The sequence below is a fragment of the Andrographis paniculata genome, unplaced genomic scaffold, assembly GCF_009805555.1.
Source record: "Andrographis paniculata isolate CXL003 unplaced genomic scaffold, ASM980555v1 Contig38END, whole genome shotgun sequence".
NCBI lineage: Eukaryota > Viridiplantae > Streptophyta > Magnoliopsida > Lamiales > Acanthaceae > Andrographis > Andrographis paniculata.
The window spans coordinates 2,652,739-2,678,603 of NW_026137571.1; the positions used below are offsets into that span (position 1 = coordinate 2,652,739).

Below are 25,865 nucleotides of genomic sequence, written 5' to 3' on the forward strand. Positions count from 1 at the left end.
CTCAAAATCCTTTATTTATACATCTCTCTTAAAAAATAAATATTTTATTTATATTTAAAATTTCACATTTTTTATAAAATTAGTTTGTGTCAATTATAAATAAATAAATTTATTTTTTTATTTACTTATATTATAGAAAAGATTATTTTATGCAAATAGTAACCGTGCGACATACATTTTCTATTGTAATATAATTTTTAAAATATTTAAATATATATTTTTTATTTTAATAATATACTTCATATTTAATTTATATTAAAGTCACCGATATTATTAATTATAAAAAAATATAAAATAATATTAAAGCTTACTATTATTACCTAAATTAAATATTAATACGTTAAATATATCATATCATTACTAAAATATATTAATTGAGGGATTATTTTTTAATATAATTTTTTAAAAATATTAAATCTTGATTACTTTTAAATTTTATATATGATTAAAAAATAATCAAGATTTAATATTTTTAAAAAATTATTGCGAAATAACAATAATAATTAATTAAAGTATTTTTATAATCAAAATATATATTAAAAAAGTATAGTATTAAAATTTAATTATTTTTAGTATTTTTAAATAATTATAAAAAAATAATATTTTTGAGGTTTTGTATCGGATTAAGAAAAAATAATATTTTATTGATTAGTGTATTGTGTAAGAGATCTTGATATTTTTTTCTTTGACTTTATATTTAAATTAATTATATACATAATGATATATTTATAATTTAGTGAAAATGTTGATATTTTGATATTAATATATGATTATTTTACTAAAATAAACAATAAATATTATTTAGTGGGACAAACAAAAAATAGTAAAAATAATTTTTTGAATTGAGATGGAAAAAATATATATTAAACAATTTAAACAAAGAAGTGAATATGACCTAAAACATTATCATATTAGAAATCATGTAAGACAATCGATTTTAGTCCGTGTAGCTATAATGAGATTAAAACTGATTAATTTTAATTTAAATGAGACCAAATTGATAAAACATAAAATAAAAAAATAAAAAAATCAACGTGATTAAAATTTAAAATTATAATTTACAATATACCAAAGATATTTTCTTTTTCTAATTTTGTCAATTTTTATTATATTATACTCTTGATTATTATTATTATTTTTAATGGGAGTTCTCTGTATAACTATTTTTTACCAAAGTCAGATATCACATAATTTCTCATCCATAATTGCTATCTCAATAATCCCTATTCTAAATTTTATTTTTTACTTTTGATTTATTGTTAATTTTATAATACAGTAGATTCACCCCATTAATAAGACACAAACACACTCGTTACTGCAGCTCATGAAAACCAGGCCTAAACCCATGATCCAGCCTGTGACCCGAGACCCTTGGCCTGACCCGTGCTCCTGAACCGTGCTCGCAACCCGTTGAGGTTCCACGTCTTTCTTAGACGCTGTGTTGACCGTCTGATTTGGAGTTTTAATCTTGACCGCTTGATCTTTTTTAATCTACACATATATATGGATGGTGAGATATGGCAGCTATCATTCGATACAATCTCTTTCTCTCTCTACAATACCTCTCTCTAACCTCTTTCATCCTCTTCCTCAACCACTTCTCCGGCGACGGTTCACGGCGCTGCTTTCTTCATGTAATCTTGTGAAGCTCTTTAGCACGTTTGGTTTTCCCCTGTTTGGTTGTTTCGAGCTGCAAAGGACTCGTTCAACATCGTAGGAGTTTGTTCGCCTTATTTTATTCTCTGTAGGGATCTCCTTTTGGTTGTCGTGGGTTATTAAGATAGATTTTTGTGTGTTCGTTGCATTTTGAGTGTGTTTTTATGTCGATTTGTATTCTACTTTTGGTTTGGGGCAGAGCCTAACTAAATCTAGTATAAACTTTTGTCAATTTCGTAATAAAATCTTTATTCCGTTCATACATTTTTAATAATATTTATGTTTAAAGGGCCAAAATAAATCAAAGAAAATATAATTACTATTTTGTCTTCAAAACAAAATCTAAACCAACGACCTCATAGTTAATCCATCTTCACACCTCCAAACTACCTTATAATATAAAGGAGCTAATATTCGAAAATTTTAAACAATATAAGTTTTGTTCACTTACGGTGTGTTTTTTTTTTTGTAGATTTTAGTTTTTGGTTTTGGATTTTTAAATAGTAAAAAATTGAATTTGAATAGTTGCTTGATATGATATAAATAGAGGTTGATGTGATGTTTTGAATGTAAAGAAATTTATAGTATAATATAAAAAAACAAAAGTAATTGTTTGATGTGATATATTTGGAGGAAAAAAGAATTTAAATAGTAAAAACTTGTGGTAAAACTTACAAAAGAACACAACCTTAGTGTTTTTTAGATGTATTGATTTTTGGTGTGTGGTATGAGAATTGTGCCAAAAATATAAAATATATTATTTTAAATTGAATATTTGATTTTTTAACTTTTTTAATAAATATTTGAATTTTTATTTGACATTTTGACTTTGTAAAAAATATTTTGTATTATTTATTGGATTTATTATTTTTGGAAAATCATAATTCAAAAATAAGTTTGGGTGAACAAAACCTATGTTTATTTAGAATATGTATATTTATTTATTTTTGATCAATTGTATTTTTCATATATATTTTAAAAATATTGATAAGTAAATAGTAAAAACTATATATTACATATATTTATTTTGTACTTTTTAAAATAAAAAAAGTAATACTATTTTTTAGAAAAAAAATTATTGTTATTGTTTCTTTAAACTATTAAAATTATCTTACTTTCACAACTAAAGGTACCGTTTCTTTAATAATTTTAGTTTTAAGCAATTTTATTACGAAGTATGAAAAATTATGGCTACTTTTCACTCAACATTTTTAGATGAAATAATTCTTTTTTTTTTGTGGTATCGAGAATCGTGTAAAATAATATAAAATATACTATTTTCATTCACTTTGAAAGTTTACATTTGTTTTCTGTGTGTTTATCTTTTAATACTAATGATTATATCAAAATATAGTACAAAATTAAGGGAAAAAATTGCAAAAAATATCCCTATGTATACCCCATTATCACTTTTATCCTATATTTATCTCCCTGACAAAATATATCTCACATGTGTGCAAAAGTCGCAATTTATATCGTTTGGCCGCACATGACCGTACGTGGTGTGAACGTCACGTGCGGGCAAATGATATTGGTAATTTTAGCGTAATTGGATTTATTCGAGACCAATGAATGTTGGGATTAAGTGAACTTCGGGATGGGATGCGTGGAGTGCGCACTCGAAGAAGCTAATTTCGACATGATTTTGACAAGTAACACAAATTTTGGGACAGATTGTTGATACGGCCTTAGTCATGGGCATGACTAAGTCTGCCGTTTACAAGTCTGAAAATCTTGTAATTAAATTTATGAGACATAATGTAATAGCCAATTTAGTCATGGACATGACTAAGTGGTACGGACTATTCTGGAATTTTCCTAGAATTCTAATTTCAAAAAATTGTGTTTATTTAGGAATTGATGTGTCTAATAATATTTAAATTACGAATTCAAACTTTTGTTAGAATTGAATCAATATATCAATTCATTTTGAATTCAAATTAATATTTGAATTGAAAGAACACACCCATTCATTTTGAAATTGAAATTAAAATTGAACATTTGTATTTGTTCAATTTAAATAAAATGTTTGTTATAATCTTTAAATAGATGGGTTGGTCCCATTTGTAGAGAAATTATTGATATAGTTAAAAACAAGAAAAACACATTCAGTCTTTTATCCCTGCAAGAAATTACAGTCTTCATACATATTTTATTCTTTACGTTCACATTTTCTCGATATTTTCTACCAGAATTCGTGATCGAACTTTGTATTATCCCAATATGAATTTTGTGTAATCCTTGGTAGGAATTGGGTCAAAATATCGTATTCGGAAAGTGAGCTCATCACGATACAGAGTTATATCCTGCCATTTTCGTTGATAACCCAATAAAATCCCCAATAATTGAATACAATAATTTAGTCACGAACATGGCGAGCGAAATTCTGAGCGACATGTCGACCAAGTTTGGCAAGTTGAAAAAGTTCGAAGGCGTTGATTTCCGTCGCTGGAAGAAGAAGATGTACTTCTTTCTCACAAATTTGAAGGTTGCGTATGTCCTGAGCACTCCATGCCCCGAAGAAACTGAAGATGAAACTTTGGAGGCAACTCGTCGCAGGAGCAAATGGGAGAATGGTGACTACGTTTGTCATGGTCATATTCTCAATGCAATGTTTGATCCACTTTTTGATATTTATCAAAATATGGATTCGGCCAAGGAACTTTGGGAGGCACTCGAATCTAAATACATGGCTGAGGATGCTTCGAGCAAGAAATTCTTGGTAAGTAACTTCAACAACTACAAGATGGTTGATTCGAGGCATGTCATGGAGTAGTACAACGAGCTTCTTCGCATCCTTGGTCAGTTCATGCAGCACGACTTGAAGATGGATGAATCCATTGTTGTTTTATGTATCATCGACAAGTTGCTGCATGCATGGAAGGAATTTAAGCAAACGCTTAAACACAATAAGGAAGAGTTGATGAACATTAAGAAAAAATTCCAAATTCAATCATGGAAAGAAATGCAAGCATTCTGAATCCAACAAAAGATCCATGAAGAAGTCAAAATTGGCTTGTTGGATTTGTGGAAAATCCGGTCACCTCAAACGTGATTGCCAAGTTGGAAAAGGGAATCACTGTGCAAAGGAATCGACTTAATTTAATAAGTCGAATGAATTCTAATTATTGTAAATAATTAATTAGTGGTTTATGTCTTGAGTCTCAAGACATTGTGTATATTTTTTATAATAATTACTGCAAGTAATTAGCATTTAATGTCTTAAATGATTAAGACATGTTGGTATATAAAGAATATATGATCAACATTGCATAGATTGTTGAATGTATGCTGTAAATTCAAGCATGTTAATGTTAAGTTACTTTACTTACATTTGGTTCAAATGTTTGATTGATTTTATGGCTGAAGTTTGTGAAATAGATCTTTCCAATATATGAAATTGATGGAATTAAGATTATATGAATTGAAACATTTGGAATTTTATACAAAATAATTTTCAGATAAGGTTATTCAGATTATTAGTAATTTAATTTTTATAACCTCATGAGAGAATTTGAAATGGATGTGAGAATTCTTCATGGAATGTTGTCGGCTACTAAATAAAGTGGCGATTACCAGTATTGTCTTATATCAATAGTAGCGTTCGAAACTCCAACAAAAGTACACGTTGTCTAGCAGCAACAATCTGCATGCCAATACTGCAATTGGGGAGGTTCCTCAAATTGTGTGGGGAATAAATATTAAAATGCAGTTACTTGTGGTTTGTTGTATTTTGGTTTTCCTTCGATTTTGGAAGGATACTCGGACGCGAGTAGGATTAGCCATGCGAAGGATCATTCTTCCACCATTTGATGAACATTTTTGCTTGGGGGAGGTGCAATTTGTTGGGCTTCCAAGAAACAAATGTGCATCACAAGTTCAACGATGGAATCTAAAATTGTAGCATTAGCCGCGGATAGAAAGGAAGCTGAATGGTTTCATAACCTGGTATATGAGATTCCATTATGGCCGAAACCGGTGCCACCCATCTCTATTCGTTGTGATAGCGCCTCAACAATGTCTAAAGCTTATAGTGAAATGGTAAGTCTCGACACATAGGTGTGAGACATAGCATGATTTGTGATTTAATCATGAATGTGGTGATATAGGTTGAATTTATTCGGTCGGAACATAATTTAACTAATTGTTTGATAAAAGTGTTGGCGAGAGACTTAGTGTACAAGTCGTCGATTGGGATGGGATTGAAGTGCATTAAATCTTCCTAGTACGAGACACCCAATTCCATTCTAGTATGACGCTAGAAGCTGAATTCAATTTGGAAAGTTCATATTGGGAAGATTACAACCCATTTTATTCAAACATCCCAGGTATGCGTTCAAACCTGCAAAAACCGTAGGTTGAGAATATATCTCTTAATAACTCATTTGAAAAATTGCTTATGCAGGAGCAAGAATAAATGAGCTACCTATACGAGTATGAATTTTTTCCATTTCAAGAAAGTTCAGACTTGCTTTCGATGTGCTCGCGAATGGATATTGACACATGGCTTGAAAAGTGTCTAGTTAGAACCAAGGGAATTGTAAATTCGTGTATACTCTACCTACATGTATTCAAATGAGTTGAAAGGGTTCAATCCTTAGCGACACCCTAATTCTAGAATATTTGTAACGTGTATTGTACTAATGAGAAAATTCAGTCTTCGTGACATTCTCGTTTATGCATGGATTTATTGTGTATGGTTGTGATTTAATTTGTGAATAAATCAAGGATTACACTAAAATGGTGGAGGATTATTGGTAATTTTAGTGTAATTGAATTTATTCGAGACCAAGGAATGTTGAGATTAAGTGAACTTTGGGATGGGATGCGTGGAGTGTGCACTCGAAGAAGCTAATTTAGACATGATTTTGATAAGTAACACAAATTCTGGGACAGATTGTTGATACGGCCTTAGTCATGGGCGTGACTAAGTCTGCCGTTTACAAATCTGAAAGTTCTGTAATTAAATTTATGGGACAGAATGTAATAGCCAACTTAGTCATGGGTATGACTAAGTGGTACGGGCTATTATGGAATTTTCCTAGAATTTTATTTTCAAAAAAAATTGTGTTTATTTATGAATTGATGTGTCTAATAATATTTAAATTATGAATTCAAACTTTTATTTGAATTGAATCAATACATCAATTCATTTTGAATTCAAATTAATATTTGAATTGAAAAAATACACTCAGTTATTGTGAAATTGAAATTTAAATTGAACATTTGTGTTTATTCAATTTAAATAAAATGTTAGTTATGATCTTTAAATAGATGGGTTGGTCCTATTTGCAGAGAAAATATTGATATAATTAAAAATAAGAAAAACACGTTCAGTGTTTTATCCCTACAAGAAATTAAGCATTCATATACATTTTATTCCTTACGTTCACCTTGTCTCGATATTTTTTACCAAAATTTGAGATCGAACTTTGTATTATCCCAATACGAATTTTGTGTAACCCTTGGTAGGAATTGAGTCAAAATATCGTATTTGAAAAGTGACCTCATCACGATACAGAGTTATATCCGGCCATTTTCGTTGATAACCTAATAGAATTCCCAACAAATGACAGAAATAATAACTTTTCTAAACATATAAGATATATTTTGCCAGCGAGCTAACTACAAAATAAAAGTGATAGTATGTTTACATGAGTGATATTTTTTGCAATTATTTTTACTTCTATAATAGTGTGTTTGGTACAGAGAAATGAGGCAGGAGAAATAAAAATGGCTTCACTTCTCTTGTTTGTTTGAGTAATAGAAATGAAATTTGAGAGATAAATCATTTATATTTCTATGTTTTTATTTCTCTCCCATATGCAGAGAAATGATGTTACAGTATATTTTTTGTAATTTTTTTTTTTATCTTTTTTGTACTATTTAATTTTTATTTTTTAAATTACATTATTTTAATTTTACAAAAATTAAATTAGATTTATTATTAAAGTATTTAATTTTTACGTTTTTTTAAGAAATTGTATGAAAATATAATTTTTAAAAACATCGTATATAATGTATAATATTTAAAAAAAAATCACCAAAAATATTGTTCATGAATTTTCATTCATCAAAATTCTTTTTTTTTTATTTTTATTTTTCTGATTAATCATTTATTCTTATTCGATCCATTCATATAGCTGCATTTTTTTTTTACATTTCTCATCTGAATTCTCTATTTTACCAAACAAGATATTTAATTCTCATTCCCTACTCAATTTCATTATCTACTTTCATTTATCTGCAATACCAAATGTCATCTTAGTGTCTTATAATACAAATATAACGATATTTGTATAAAAAATTATACAAATATAAGGATATTTTTAATGTTAAGTACAATGACGCAAAAGGTAAATGTAAACTTATTAAGTTGACGGAGACAATATCATTTTAAATTGAATATTGACTTTTTTATTTTTAATGATTTTTTAACTTTTTATAACGAGTATTTAAATTATTTTGACCTTTGTATAAAATATTATTTATTTATGATTATTACTTTTTAGAATCGCAATTGAAAAATATTGTGAAAAAACACTATGTATATATATAAAAATATCTTGTGTAATTAATTAATTTTTTTTTAAAAAAATTATGTTGATTTTGATTATTATATATTGTATTATTTAATAATGTTGCTTAAAAATATAGTACATAATTAAAACACTAAGGGTTTGTTTATTTAATGAAATAGTTTGGAAAAATATATTTTGATGTGAAGTATAAAATAAATAATATGAAAATAATAAGTATTTGTAATATATTATATTTTTTGAAAAATATAATTTCTAAAAAAAATACATCCTAATGAACATATTCAATTATTTTTAACATTATTTTTATTTAATTAAATTATTGTTTCATATAATATATATATTCACTCTATCCGGGGGTTTGAATTCAGGCCGGCAGACAACTCACACTAGGCGAATCATGTGTGGCAGGTAACCAAAGGTGTTGCCTATGACCTCATGGTCACACGTCCAATCCCCACGCCACCGAGTCATTTCTTACGGGACAACTTATTTCTATTTTTAGTTTTTATAAAACTAGTTTTAAGTTAATTATGAATAAACAAAGAGCAAAAGTTATTTTTGGTACCATTCAATATCACAATTATCAATTTTGATCCCATTCAAAAAAAATTATCAATTTTGATCCCACTCAAATAAAAATTTATCAATTTTGGTCCCATTAAAAAAAAATTATCAATTTTGATCCCACTCAAATAAAAATTTATCAATTTTAGTCCCAAACCGGTTGACTGGGATTAAACACGACCGTGTTGGCTTGAACACGGCTGTGTAGAATGACTCAGAAGGTGACTGGGCGTCCCAGGCAGCCAACACGGCCGTGTTGATTACCCTGCACTTCTGAACACGGCCGTGTTCCTGGCCGTGTTCTCAATACAGCCATGTTTTAGGCCATGTTCCTGTCCATTTTCTCAACACAGCCATGTTCTAAGCCATGTTCACGACCATGTTTTCAATATAATCATATTGTATGTCATATTTTTTATTATTTTCACTTTTTGATTAAAATTATTTGATATAAATATATATATTTATAATTCAACAAAAATATTTTTTTATAATTATTTCATAATATAAAAAATAATCAATTTTTAATATTTTAAAAATATATAAAAACAATAATATATTAATATATATTTTTAATAATCATTATATATATTTTTAAAAATTTATAGTAAAAATTTTAAAATATTATATTAAAATAATTATTTTATAAATTATAAATTAAATTAATTATTAAATTAATATTTTAAAATAAACTTCCATCATCTCACGTTGGATGTTTGGGTCACTATAACACGAAAATTTATGATAAATATAATTAGTAGATAATTAAAAGTGTATTAGTGAAAATAATTATCATATAATATAAATAATTATAAATTAAGATTAACATAACTAATTAAAATTAAAAAAAAATTAAATTAAAAAATAGTGTGTAATTATTTTTTTTAAAAAAGAAAGTGACATGGGATGTGAGACAGACAGAAATTGCAATGTCCACATAGTAAGTGGGACGGAGGGAATATTATTAAAAATATATATATTAATATATTATTGTTTTTATATATTTTTAAATATTAAAATTTGATTATTTTTATATTATGAAATAATTGTAAAAAATATTTTTGTTGAATTATAAATGTATATATTTATATCAAATAATTTTAACCAAAAAGTGAAAATAATAATAAATATGACCTACAATATGATTATATTGAAAACATGGTCGTGAACATGACTTAGAACATGGCTGTGTTGAGAACATGGACAGGAACATGGCCTAGAACATGGTTTGGTTGAGAACATGGGCAGGAACATGACTGTGTTCAGAACACTGCCAAGAACACGGGCAGGAACACGACCGTGTTCAGGAGTGCAGGGTAATCAACACGGCCGTGTTGGCTGCCTGGGACGCCCAGTCACCTTCTGAGTCATTCAACACGGCCGTGTTCAGTCCCAGTCAACCGATTTGGGATTAAAATTGATAAATTTTCATTTGAGTGAAACCAAAATTGATAATTTTTTTTTGAATGGGAGTAAAATTGATAATTGTGATATTGAATGGGACCAAAAATAATTTTTACTCATAAATAAATAAATAATATTATATAAAATTTATTATTGATATCCAATATTGCATATATTTTTATTGAGATATAATTTTAAAAATATTTAAAATATAAACAGCACTACTAATATAAAAAATAATAAAATAATATTATAATTTATTATTAATAACTTATTTAATTTACGCTATTTAAAATAAATACAATATCTCTAACTAAATGATTCATCTTTGCGGGCACGGTAGGGATGTCAAATGGTGCGGGTTAGCCCCGGACCCAGTCTTAATAGGGCGGATTCGGATCTAAAAAATTTGGTTCAGGGCGGGTTGTGGATTTTGAGTTTTAGACCTCGCCGGGTTTAGGGCGTGTTACGGATTTTACTAAAAATCCGCTCCTCCCCGAACACGAACCCGAATCCGGATATTTTAATAATTATTATAATTTATTTATATTTTTATACAATATAAATTATATTATTTATTTATTTAAAAATTTTAAACATAAAATAGAACTTTAAATTTAAATCAAATTTGTGTTAGTATTTGTTTTTCCTACCATTCTCTTTATAATCGGGACTATTGCTAACTGACATCACTGCGGACTATTGTCAATATTTGATTATCCTTATTTTTAGAACTATAATTTTTTGGTACTTTGTTGCATACTTTTTTTTAGTATTAAATTATTTTTTAAAAAAATTATTTTATTCTTTTCTTTAAAAAAACGGATTTGTCGGGTTCCCCCAACCCGGAGAATTCGAAGTTAGACAGGTCCTTAGGCTAGATTGAAGTGGAGTAGGACGGGTCTTGGATCATAATATTTTTTAGTAGGGCGGGTCTAAGGGGCTGCAAAACCCGTCCCGAATCCGCCCCCGTTGACATCTGTAGGGCACGGATATAGTATTTTTTAAAAATTACTATAAAAGATAAAAAAAAAAAAATAAAAAATTGAAAAGGTGGGACCCAGACGGTGGGCTGTAGCCCTCTTCTCTTGCCTTTAATTGGTTCACCCGCTAGAGATCTTTATTTTCGTTATTGTTATTTCTCTCACTATTCAATTTTTATTTTTATTTTTATTTTTTTATTTTTTTATTTTTTTGAATTTTTGTTTTGTTTTCTGTATTGAAAAATAAAATTTTAAAATTTTAATAAATAATAAAAATTCCACATCCAAATATAATTTAAATTTCCGAAACTATTTTGATCACCATGAGACAATGTCGTATATCAATTAATTAGTAACACTAAATACTAATATCACTATGCATAATATTCAATTTGTCCACAAATTAATGTTTTATTTTTTTTTTAAATACGAATTTTATTTTATTTTTATTTTTCATTCATTTACTATTTTTTAATCTTTGCATTACCGTAAAAGATAAATTTGTTAGTTCATATTCAAAAAATAATTATTAAAAAATTGTACAAATATATAATAAAAATTGAACGGACGATGTATATCTTTATTTATTTATTTTTATGAAGTTTAAATTACTAATATTTAATATATATATATATATAATTGTATCAAGCCTGAAGACAAAAATTGTATTACTTATATTTGTTTTTAGAGTTCGTGTGGATGATATTTTGTAAATACGTTCAATTACAATGATTATTAATAAAAAAGAGATAATCTGTTTTTCATATATATATATATATATATTTATTGTGGACAAATAAAGTTCATTTACAATGATTATTAATTTGTAATATGTATAAATATAATATTAACATGTATGCTAAAATAAATGAATAAGGGTGGAGGAAATATTCATTGGTTTTGGATGGAGTGAATGCTTTTTAAGGTATATTATAGTATATAAATTCATTTACTATTAATTTCACACACTTTTCGATAAATATATATTATTTTTTTTTCATAAAATAATATATTAGAATATTATTTTTAAAAATTTAAATTAATTTTAAATTACAATTAAATAAATAATATGCATGTTGAAATTAATATTTTAATGTTTTTATATAAAATAATTAGATATATTCGTACTATCATAAAGTTTATATTAAAACTAAATAGACTATCGGTATTCTCATGATCTTATATAAAATTCAGGATCATACTAAACTCATTTTGTCTGTCCGATCAAAATTCATTTCGATCCAATAGTTGTTATTCAGTGAGGGTACTTTAAGAAATTTAAAAAGATGTAATTAAATGTCAATTAATTAAGAAAAAGTTAAATGCGTTAACTAATTACGTTATAAATGAAAATATTAATCTACATAAATTAGAAACATATGCAATTAAGTTCTTTCCAAATAAAAAAATATTCAAAAAACGTAATAATGTACATATATTTCATACATGTTGTAATAGTATCACCAGCACGGTGTCTAAGGTAAAATAGAAATAATATATACTATCTTATTTTGATGTTTACAAATTCGTAATATGATGACAATATTTTTAACAAGTGAAATATTCATTATATTGAGTAAGTTTGATTTTTGATTTCTAAAAATTTCAAACCTACTCATTAATCAAATTTAACCTGAATCACAACAATTATTTTTGAAAATTCTCATCGTAATCTCGCATTAATATTTTTATGTATTAATTTAAGAATATTCTTTAATTAAATTTTTTTTCATAATTAACAATATACAATTATTTACTAGTTGAAATAACCCCGCTCTCCAAAAATTCACCCAATCCTGACCCTCGTGCGAAATCACTCCCGTCACGAATCTCCCAGTCACGCTGCCGCAGTCTTCCCCTCCTGCTGTCAACCACACACCATCGCCGTCTTCCCCTCCTTCCATTGTCCACCAAAATAACCCGATCCCTAATCCCATCGGACCGGAAACCCTCATTCGTGATTTTCAGCCACCCCGTCGCAGTCGTTCCAGTCGTGCCGTCGACTACGCAGCCGCGCCGCCGTCAATGGCCAAAACAACGAATCTAGTTCCAGAACTGTTAACCGAAGACACTCAAAACATGGAGAATGAGGAATAATTCTGTGTGTGTGTTGGTGCTGTGCCTAATTCATCACATTTCAGTTATGATTGTCAGAGTTTGTTATTTTGTTTTAAATTCAGTGGTCTCTACTTTGTACTGGTATATTCTGTGTGTATAAGTTGATCTTTCCAGCCTGTTTTGATAACAAAAAGTAATACATACAGAATTTGGCTTCTTTCTACCTTTTTTCTGTGTCAACCTTCAAAATCATCATGGTATCAGAGCCTTTAAGGCTTTGTTCATCACCATGGCTTCTAACAACGAGCGTGCTGCTGAAACTCCTCTTCTTGCACCTCTTCAGGATACATCAGTGGCAGCTATACAAGTAGCAGCAAGAATAGCAGTTCAGGCCCTAATTTCACCTCAGAGCTCCCTTCCAAAAGCTCTCAAACTTACTAGTGGAGACCAGCCACATCTAACCCTATCATCCATTCCTCTCGATGGAAGCAACTACTTCACCTGGTCTCACAGGGTATGGAATGCACTCATGGCCAAAGGTAAAAACGATTTTCTAACACGAAAGCAACTCAATCCAAAGGAGGTTGATCCTGAGTATGAAGTTTGGCTAGAGGTGGATGCTCTAGTCTGCACATGGATTATTAACTCAATGAATCCAGATCTGCAAGGAGCCTTTGTCTTTGTCACAACAGCAAAGGACCTTTGGGACAGTCTCAAGGAGAAGTATGGTCAATCTAATGGCAGCCTTATTTATCAACTAAAGAGATCTCGCACATCTCTTAAACAAGGTGAAAATATCATTTCTACTTATGCAACTAAGTTACAGGAGCTTTGGCAAGAGTTTTTAACCGTTGATCCACCATTTGTGTGCACATGTGGAGCCAAATGCACATGTGGATTGCATAAAAGATTTCAAAGCAGAATGGACAGAGACATAGTCATTCAATTCTTAACTAGTTTGAATGACAACTATGAAGGAGCTAAGGGGCAAATATTGATGATGGACCATTTGCCAACAATGAGCAAAGGTTACTCTCTAATTATACAGTTTAAAAAACAAAAGGAGATTCATTTTACATTGGAACAAAATGCATTCAATGTTGCAACAAAGGTCCCATTTCAATCAAAGTTCTTGACAGAGAAAAGGAGGCAGCAACTTGTATTGTAAGAAGAAAGGACATGAAAGAGACACATGTTTCTCATTACATGGTGTTCCCACCCAGTTCAAAGAATTAAAGGAGAAAAGAGCATCCACAATGAATTGTGCTTTGGCTGAAACAAAGGAGCTTAAAGAAAAGAGCAATAATGAAATCAGAAATGCAAAAGGGAATAATATTGAACTAAACATTGAAGCACTTATTCGAGCTGAAATCCAACGGATTATGAAGCAAAGGCCATAAGGAACTGCTTTCAATCAAGCCAATATCAGCTTTGAATACTCAGGTACCTTTTCATGTGTTGCTTCTGCTTGTATGGGAGAATATTCTTTGTTAATAGATAGTGGGGCTTCATGCCATATTTGCAAGAATGCATCCATGTTCTCTACCCTTCAACCTCTTCTCACTAAAACTCAAATCCATTTACCAAATGGTTCCTGACTTATGGCTAAATATGCAGGGGAAGTCATCTTGGGTTCTGCTATCATTTTGCCATGTGTATATTATATACCTACCTTCAAATTCAATCTTCTTTCAGTTAGTAGTCTTCTTAATCACACTGATTGTAATCTTGTGTTCACTCCTACTGTTTGTCTTACATAGGACCAGAGAACTAAAGCCACTTTGGCAACTGGATACCAAGAATAGAACCTATACATTCTGCCTGACTTTTATTTTCTTACTAGGTATATTGTCAATTCTGTTACTGAGGATTGTAATATTTGGCACTATAGACTTGGTCATTCTTCTACTGAGAGTCTTAAAAACTTATCATTTATTCCAGCCTGTAACTACAAGCCTTGTGATACTTGTCACAAGGCTAAACAATCGAACCTATCCTTTAGCAGAAGTTCATCTTGTGCAAATGGTGCTTTTGATCTTGTTCACATGGACACTTGGGGTCCATATCGAACTCCCACCTTAAATGGTTGCTCCTATTTTCTCACTATTGTTGATGACCATACAAGAGCTACTTGGACCTATCTTTTGCCTAACAAACAACATTTGAACCAAGTGACTGAAAATAAATTTTATTCATTATGTGAAAAATCAGTTCAATTGCAGCATCAAAACTGTTAGAACTGATAATGGTTATGAGTTTCTTAACTCTCAATGTAAATCCCTTTACAATAAGCATGGAATTATTCACCAACACTCTTGCCCTCACACCCCTTAACAAAATGGAAGAGTAGAGATCAAGCATAAACACTTGTTACAAATGACTTGAGCTCTGCTTTTCCATGCTTCCCTTCCTGAAAAATTTTGGGGTGATGCTTTATTGCATGCAACATATCTCCTAAATAGAATTCCTTCTTCTGTGCTAAATTGGGAAAAATCTTATCAAAAACTCCACAAATCTGATCCTGACTATAGTCATTTCAAAGTGTTTGGGTGTTTGTGTTATGTTTCAAATCCTTCTCCAACCAAACATAAACTTGAACCTAGAGCCTTCAAGTGTCTATTTCTTGGTTATCCAGTTGGCCAGAAAGGCTTCAAGCTCTTTGATCTTGATCATCAAAAGAGGATTGTAGCTAGACACGTGATCTTCTATGAAGAAGTCTTTTCTTGCTCTAATTCTGCAGTTCCTCTAATCCAACCAGGTCTGTTGCCATACTCTAATTCCCACCATGATCTTAGTGAACCTCAACCCTTCACCTATACTCATCCCTTATTACCTGTTAATGGTGAGACATTTAGTCCTGAACCTTCTCCAGCATCCTCATCAATCAACTACCCTGCTTCTCTTGACTCACCATACATCACTGAGGTGGAAACCTCTGATGATTGTGTTGCTGATCAAGAAAAAGTCAATCCTCTTGATCCCATCTCTGATCCTATATTTACCTTACCTCCAAGAAAAAGAATACCACATGTTTGGCTCAAAGACAATGTGTGCTCTCTTGTTACAAAACATCCAAACAACACAAATGGTGCTATCTTGCAAGTATGGAATGTTGTTCCTGTTGTTCATGATCAAGAACCAACCTCATTCACTCAAGTTCAACAAGATAAGAAATGGAGTGATGCTATGAATGATGAATTGAGAGCTCTTGAAAAGAATCATACATGGATAGTAACTGATCTTCCTAAAGGTATAAGACCTATTGAAAGTAAGTGGATCTACAGAATAAAAAGAAAAACAGACGGAAGTGTTGAGAGATTTAAAGCTCGTTTGGTGGCAAAAGGATATCTTCAAGTTCATGGTCGTGACTACAATGACTCATTTGCTCCAGTTGCCAAGGTTGTCACAGTAAGAACTCTTCTGGCAGTTGCCTATTTCCGGGAGTGGACTGTTCACCAGTTAGATATCAACAATGCCTTCCTTCATGGCCATTTGGATGAAAATTTGTACATGCTCCCTCATCAAGGTTATAAGGTCCTCGATGGTCAAATATGCAAGCTAACAAAGGCCATATATGGCCTAAAACAGGCGCCAAGACAATGGTACAAAGAATTTGTCTCAAAAGTGTTGAAATTTGGATTCCATCAATCTTCATACGATCATTGTCTATTTACCTTAAATCAAGGCAAAGATCTCATCTTGTTGCTGGTATATGTGGATGACATACTTCTAACTGGAAGCAACCATTCCTCCATTGAAGACATCAAGCAATTCTTAGACAAGGAATTCACTATTAAAGATTTGGGCCAAGCAAATCTGTTTCTTGGTATGCAGATTCAAAGAACAGGTACTAGTCTTGTTGTATCCCAACAAAAATTCATTGATGATACATTATTGGAAGTTGGCCTCTCAACAGCTAAATCATGTGACACATCTTTTGTGGTTGGTGGTAAATTACAACATGGGAAGGGAGAACCATTCTCCAAGCCTAGCTTGTATAGAAGGTTTGTCGGAAAATTGCTCTACTTGACTATGACATGGCCGGATATTTGCTACTCAGTTCAACAGCTTACTCAATTCATGAACAATCCTACTACTCACCATTGGAAGGCTCTTCAAAGGGTGTTAAGGTACTTAAGAGGCACTGCAAACTTTCAACTTATGTTTCCTTCTAATGTTGAAACATATCTCCATGTGTTCTGCGATGCTGATTGGGGGTGCTGACTGGATACTCGCAAGTCCTTGAATGGGTTTTGTGTGTTCCTTGGTTCGTGCTTAATATCTTGGAAAACTAAGAAACAATCAACAGTAGCTAAATCTTCAGCAGAAGCTGAATACAGGGCCATAGCAGCAACAGTTTCAGAGGTGCTGTGGGTAAGTTATTTGCTCAAAGATTTTTAGTTGAATGTTCAGTTGCCAATACCTATCTTTTGCGATAATAAATCAGCCATACAAATGACTCAAAATCCTGTCTCTCATGAGCGCACTAAGCACATAGACATTGATTGTCACTTTATTCGTGATCACCATGCCAAAGGTACTATTGTTCTTCAATTTGTTCCTTCATCTCAACAATTGGCAGACATGTTCACAAAAGGGACTAGTGCTAATACTCTTAAGCATTTGTGTGTCAAGCTCAACTTGGGATGTATCTCCCAAGTTCAGCTTGAGAGGAGAATGTTAACCGAAGACACTTAAAACATGGAGAATGAGGAATAATTCTGTGTGTGTGCTGGTGCAGTACCTAATTCATCACATTTCAGTTATAATTGTGAGAGTTTGTTATTTTGTTTTGGATTCAGTGGTCCCTACTTTGTACTAGTATATCCTGTGTGTATAAGTTGGTCTTTCCAGCCTGATTTTGATAACAAAAAGTAATACATACAGAATTTAGTTTCTTTCTACTTTTTTCTACGTCAACCTTCAAAATCATCAAGAACCATCGGTGAAGCCAAAGTCAAAGAAAACTAAGTAACAAGTCTCGTGTGTTCCCATGAAGGTTGCCGTTTTCAATAACAACAATTTATTTCAGTCTAGCGGCGACTCGCTAAGGAATTTCATTAAGGGAACATGCTTTAGGGGTTTACCTTTTCTTATTCGATGCCTATATGTGTAAATCCAATTTTAAAGTTAATAGATTATTGGGATGTCGACCATAAGTGTTTTGTATTTAGATGCTTGATGAAAAAATTATATGTGTTTGATTTTTTAGTAAATAGAACTAGCATTTCAATGCATAACTCGAATCTATATCAATTTTGTTGTTTGATTCCTACATTATATTATTATGGTGTATAGATATAGTTTAGATGATATTTATCACAACGTTGTAAGTTATGATACACATAGTATCATGAATTGATATACGTATATAAAATTATGATGTCAATTCAGCATACATATTGTATAGGTAAATACTAAATATTTTTTTTACCCAACACATAACGGAATATTTATTCTATACTATTATCTGATGTTAAAATAATGGATAAAATAATTGTATTTGGTTTGATTTAAGGGGTGTATTAACTCTCCAGTTTTTTCGGATATTATCTATAATTTAAGCGGAAATAAAATTGAATTATAAATGTCTAACACTTCTAAATTTTGATATGATATGATGCCTTTTACTCAATATAATAAAATCAATTTTGATTTCTAAAACCATCAATTAATCATGATTTTAAATTTTTAGGTAATAGTTTATCGATAAAAAACGTAATGATGTATAGTAGTGTCAAATATGATGTCATCATAATACTAATATGATGTTTTATAAGAACTAGATTCAATGTATATTTCTTCAGTGATGTTCAATAAATTGCAATATGATGCAATCTTTTTTACATATGAAATATTCATTTTTTTTTAGTAAGTTGACTGTGTTGCTTCCTAATATACATTTGTGCATTAAATATAAATAAATTAATGGAATTATCTTGAAAATTATTAATCACGCTATTTCGTGAAATATGACATTTGTTTTTAAACAATACTTACGTAATATTTATTCTCACACACAATAAAATCTAAATCCACCCAATGAAATAATTTCGATTGTTTTTATTCCTGATAAGTTATATGCATAACTATTGAATTTAATAAATAATGTAGAATTAAAGCTTCGCAACATATAATTGAATATCCGTATTTTTTTATCGATTTTGGTTATGATTCAGTACCGCTTAATACGACCCTTTGTTGCTGGATAACCAATAAATTTATGTGTATTCATATGTATAATATGATGTTCAATGAATACAAATATGATGTAAAATAAATTCGCTCTACATTACTTTCCCGATAAATGAAAAAAAAAAAAAAAACAATTATGAGAGTTCATGACTTTCTTGAATTTCATAGTGCGAGTACTCGAGGGAATGCAAATCATTTTGATCCATCTTCTTCCAAGTTCCAAGTTCACTAATATATTTTTTTTGGATCGATCAACGTTGGCGGAGAGTGCATAATTTCTTTTTCTTTTTATTTTGGTGTGAAAATGATCGAGTTTGGATTTATTATAACCACAATAATATATAAATATTACATCTATATATATCCTTAATTTATGCATAAATTAATGATTATTTTATCTATTATATAATGTAAATTACTTAATCATCCATGCATATGATCTTGGTCGTTTATTTATTATCATATCCTATAGTTATAATTGAATCAGGATGATCCTGAATCTCTAATTCAGGACCATATCGGAACAGAACTAAATAAATGCTTTGAACACTTTATTTATATAGGGTTTGTTTGTTTTGTATTTTGATTGTATAATAATTTTTTATGAGAAATATAGAGAATTGTACGAGTAATGTAAAAATAATAATGTTGTATAATATATTATTTTTTAGGATAAATATATTGGATATTTTGAAAAAGAAAAAAACACACCTTGATATTTTTTGAAAGTTTTGTTTTTTTTTATAGAAATTATTACATTAAATAATTATATTTTTCACAAAATATTAAATTATACACCTAGGCTTCATTTACACAAGAGAATCTTCCGAATTTTAAAAATTTGTCAATAGTAAAAAATTAATATTCGATATTTTATAAGATAAAAAAATATTTCATCCGTCCCAAATTAAAATACTATTTTTACTATTTTCGTCTGATTCACTTCAAAATATCAATTTCCTATTTTAGTAAAAGTAATTATACTTCAATCGCAAAATACTTTTAATTTTTACGTGAAATCAAATGACAAAAATGTCAAAATCTCTTACATATTTTTACTAATTAATAAAATAATATTATTTTTAAATGTAATACAAAATCCTAATTAATAAAATATTATTATTATTTTTTTAACTTAATACAAAATCCCAAAAGCCCATTTGGACATAAACAAAAAGAGTACAATTGATATAATATTTTTAATAGTGTCAAATTGAAAATATGTTGTGTAAATAAAGTTTTTAAATTTTTTTACTAAGACTTTTAAAATTATCAAAACTTCACGCTCCTAAAACTTATAATTAAACGAACCGACATGTATCTTATATTAACGTACAACGAGAATATCAGTTAGCATTACGTAAATCTTCTAGAACCCGCCCAACCCAAGTGTGAACGCGAAGATTCCGAGTCCGTCAAAGCAGTCCAGAAAAAGCAAAACTTATTTTATTTTATTTTTAAAAATTCGAAATTGGCAATATCATTTTGTGATTGTAATTAATATTTTGATATAGAATATATATTTTTTGTATTATTTATGATGCTTTTCACACTAACCTAATTAATAATCGTTTGATCGGAATTATTTTATTTCAATTTTTTAGTATGCTAAAAAATGGGAATAAGTCAGTCAAATGTACGAACGAAGAATTTGGACAATCAACGTCTGATGTGGCAATAGAGAAACCTTCGCAAATTCAAAGTCAGCATATCGAACGGATGCAATGATGACACGTGTCCGAGTCGCAGTGGATTTCAGCTACAGACCCCTTTCCTAATTGCCAATTGCTAATTGACAATCGTCTGCCTCTGTATACATGTGAGTATAAATACGGGCGTGTTGGATGTAATGAACCTTCCCATTTTTGTCGCCCAAATTCCCAATACGAAGCAATCAGTGAGAGCATCCGCTGTCGATTTGTTTCTCCGATAATTGAGATCGATCGGTGCAATGGCGGAGAAGTCATTCAAGTATGTGATCGTCGGCGGTGGCGTTGCTGCCGTGAGTATTCCTTTTCTTCGCCGTCGATTTACTGAGTGTTTTGAAGCTTAGCTATTCGGGATGAGTTATGGATTAGTTATCTGCTAGGGATTTTGGATTGAAGACGTGTTTGATTACTTTCCGCGATGCTGAGCATTTTTGGTTTTTTATTAGTTTTTTAAAACCGAGTTGATGTGGTTGCTGATGAGATTCTTCTGTTTGCAACGATCCGATGATGGTGTACCTCTTTAATTTTGGTCAGTTTGTTTTTGGTTTTGATTGAACTTAAGTGAGATTTTCAGATCTGTGCTGCGTTTGTCACTCGATTTGAAAACCTTATGCTATGCATTATTTGCTGACTTCAGTTTACTTTCGATAAGCATTAGTTTCCTATGTTTGTACGCGCTTCTGATTTGTGTAAGTATGCTTTGTTCTTCATGTTTCTGCATCTCAAAGTCTAGGTATGTTAAGCTAGTTTTGGTAGTAGTTATGTTAAGCTTTGAATTTGGCGTACATATCTCACATAAAGCTAGTGAGCTGCCAAAATGATTTGAAGTAGCTCAGAAGTTGTAGTCCTAAAATTTGAGTTTGAACTTTTTATGCTTGCAGGGATATGCTGCTAGGGAGTTTGCCAAGCAGGGAGTTAAACCTGGTGAACTCGCCATCATTTCCAAAGAGGCGGTATGCACCCAATTATGATTATGAAGTAGTATTTGATTATTTGTTACATATTTTCTTGAGAGAGACAACATTTACCTAGAAAATTAGTTAATGTACTGAGGATTGTCTTTTTTCTATCAAAGTATTTTGTCATATTGGACTTTGGATTTTGTTGAGATGAAGTATTTGAGCGAGTAAATGCAAAAAGGAAGCATATCCTGTACAAACCAATTATCTTATACAGTGAAATTAAACAAAATTGTATGAGTGTATTTTTTAATTTTTATCCTTTCCCACAAGATTATATTCTTCTTGGTACCTGAAAGTGTCTCTGTTAACATCTTGGGTTTTGCACTTTTTCAACAGTTTTCGTCTGCATGCTTTAGCCTTTTTGGTTGCTGTGGTTCAGTGCTTTTATATTTGAGAGCATTCTTAGATGTGTTTTTTCCTAAATATTTCTGTATTTCTTCTAATCCTATAGAATGAATCTGTTTGCTAAAGCAGCTACTCTCTCTTTTTTAAAGATCAATAACTCTGGTCAATGATGGTTTCAGGTGGCCCCTTATGAACGGCCGGCACTTAGTAAGGCATATCTATTTCCAGAAGGTGAGATGCTTTGGCATTGTTTTCGATCAATCACTGAGTGAATCTATAGCTTGCTAAGCTTTGTGCACGTCTTTAGATTGTGGATGATGTTTTTCGTTTTTTCTGAGGACACTTGGGATGGGAGGGAGAACACCTTTTGTCAAATAATCATACATGCATCTGCAAAATCAAGAAACCATAATTTTTATGACAACATAATTTTAGAAATTGATTTCAACGTTTAACCACTCCTAATGTTTGAAACCACATCCTTTAGATAGGTAGTTAAACTTTTTATCAAGGCTTCCATCTAAAGTACTATCAAAGTTCCTGTGATCCATCAGTTATTTGCGACGAAAAGCTGATCCTCTAAGCATTATTATCTTCAGGAACCGCAAGGCTTCCAGGTTTCCATGTGTGTGTTGGCAGTGGCGGAGAGAGGCTCCTTCCAGAGTGGTACACCGAGAAAGGTATCCCCTTATTGAATTGCTGTATCAAGAGTGGTTATGACTTTGATAATATATATACACTGCGATTCTCGCGAACAACATCTTACATTTTAAGTGAAACTCTATACATGGCATTAATTCGACAATTTTCAGGTATATCTTTGATCCTCAGCACAGAAATTACCAAAGCAGATCTTGCTTCCAAGACCCTTACCAGTGCCGCTGGCGAAACCTATAAATACGAGATATTGATTATCGCAACCGGTTCCACTGTAAGTTCCATTGTGATATCTCTATATCTTCATTTCTGAGTTGTTGCAGCATCTGCTGTGCCTGAATGCATACATTATTTTGGTAGGTTATTAAACTGTCTGACTTCGGTGTACAAGGCGCTGATGCCAAAAACATTTTTTACCTGAGAGAAATCGATGATGCTGATAAGCTTGTCGAAGCAATCAAATCAAAGGAAAATGGAAAGGCCGTCATCGTTGGTGGAGGGTACATCGGCTTGGAGCTGAGCGCTGCTTTGAGAATCAACAACATTGATGTCACCATGGTTTACCCCGAGCCTTGGTGCAGTAAGTCGAATCAAATGTGCTATATTTTCTAAATCGTTATAGTGATTGCTCGATTACACTGGACTGTTCTTGATCGTTTTCTTACATTCGATTACAGTGCCTAGGCTGTTCACCGCTGGCATTGCTGCCTTCTACGAAGGTTACTACGCGAAAAAGGGAATCAATATTATTAAGGGCACCGTAGCAGTTGGATTCGGCACAAATGAAAACGGAGAGGTGAATTCTGAAGCATTTCGCATAAAGCTAATGAGCCGTCGATTGTTTCTTACAAGAAACTTCATCGATCTTCTTGTCCAAATTCTTCTCAGGTTACGGACGTCAAACTCAAGGATGGTCGAGTGCTGGAAGCCGATATAGTTGTTGTCGGCGTCGGTGGAAGACCCCTCACGACTCTATTTAAAGGTTTGGTCGCCGAGGAAAAGGGTGGAATCAAGGTACAAGCAGCTTCGATTTTCTTGTACGCGCTTTGTAAGAAGTCTTGTCGATATTCTAACATGTCGGTTTCGCAGACTGATGGTTTCTTTAAAACGAGCGTTCCTGATGTATACGCTGTGGGCGACGTCGCGACATTCCCCATGAAATTATACAACGAGGATAGAAGAGTCGAACATGTCGATCATGCACGTAAATCTGCCGAGCAGGCTGTCAAGGTATCGACTTCTCCGAGTTCTCTTCCAAGCTACATTTACTCGGCTGTAAAGATCGACAGCGTTTTAGCTTATTGATGAGTCGATTGCAGGCGATCTTCGCTAGTGAACAAGGGAAATCCATCGACGAATACGACTACCTTCCGTATTTCTATTCGCGGGCCTTCGATCTTTCGTGGCAATTCTACGGCGACAATGTAGGCGAGACTGTTTTATTCGGGGACAACGATCCTGCGTCGTCTAGCCACAAATTTGGAACGTACTGGATCAAAGACGGGAAGGTCGTCGGCGCGTTTTTGGAGAGCGGAACTCCGGAGGAGAACACGGCGATCGCGAGAGTTGCCCGCGGGCAGCCCGCCGTCGGCAGCCTGGAAGAACTGACGGCGGAGGGTCTTGCGTTCGCAACCAAGGTATGAAGTTTATTATGGAATGTTTGTTTGTTTGTTTGTTTGTTGTATACTATATGGTCTATGAAAGTGATCCTTATTTTCTGTGAAATATGGAATGCGACTATGTGATGTTTGAGACGAAATGATCTTATCTTATGATGTGATGTATTGTATTAAGATGATGAAATGTGTTTCTTTCGTGTTTGTTTTGAGTTTTAGTTTATAAAATAATATATATGTTTTCAATATGCATGAGATATGAAAAAAAAATTAAATCAGTCGTATACAAATACTCCATTTGTTTAGGGTAATTACGTCATTATGTTTGTACACGAAAATTAAAAAATTGGGTAAATTATTTTTTTAGTCCCGTATCCCTTTTATCATGTTGGACCATGTTTAAAAATAGTCTCTTAACTAAATTTTTTTCGCTAAAATGATCCTCCAACGTGGTATCTACCTGGTGATGACATGTCAGATGTGTCGGAGGACCATTTTAGTGAAAAATTTCACTTACAGGATATGATTCATTTAAAGTTCTACAAAATAATACTCACTCCATCCCAAAAAAGCTTATTGGGAGTTGTCATCGTAATTAAAGAATAATAATATTTAATTAAAAGTGAGTATAAAGTAGAAGGTAAAAGACTAAAATACTATTTTTTTTTTTAATGATTTTAAAAAGTAGGTTAGAGTAATAATTAGCGATAGTTTGGAAAATGAGGAATAATTTTGTTATAAAGTGGGAACCACAATTACTAAATAAGAAAACAAGACAATTGTTTTGGAACGAACGAAAATGGATAAACAAGACAACTCTATTGGAACAAAGAGACTAGTATTTTAAAATTTTCTATGTTCGGTTTCATATGACCTTTATTTTTATCAAATAAAAAATATTTATTTTATTTTATTTTTAGTAAATTTATTAATTTAAAAAATTTAAAAAATATAAATTAATTAAATTAAATTTCTATCAGTTTACAGGATTCACTTTCTATATTTCTGTTTAATAAATAAATATTTTTATTTATATTTAAAATTTCTTATTTTTAATAAAATTAGTTTTAAGTTATTTATAAATAAATAAATACTTCCTCTGTTCGTTCGGCTTTAAGAGTCTCATTTACCATTGCGTTATTGTACTTAACATTAAAAATATTCTTATATTTGT

General features: G+C 31.0%; 1 protein-coding gene across 1 annotated transcript; it reads left to right on the forward strand.

Moving 5' to 3' along the window:
* The first annotated feature begins 21,239 nt into the window (after positions 1 to 21,239).
* LOC127251078 (monodehydroascorbate reductase) lies at positions 21,240 to 24,895 on the forward strand. Its single transcript, XM_051274643.1, has 10 exons — positions 21,240 to 21,404; positions 21,993 to 22,064; positions 22,598 to 22,649; positions 23,018 to 23,098; positions 23,231 to 23,349; positions 23,436 to 23,655; positions 23,753 to 23,871; positions 23,964 to 24,089; positions 24,165 to 24,305; positions 24,395 to 24,895. Exons 1-10 carry the CDS (start codon positions 21,354 to 21,356, stop codon positions 24,716 to 24,718), a joined length of 1,305 nt encoding a protein of 434 aa, XP_051130600.1. The 5' UTR covers positions 21,240 to 21,353; the 3' UTR covers positions 24,719 to 24,895.
* The last annotated feature ends 970 nt before the right edge of the window (positions 24,896 to 25,865 follow it).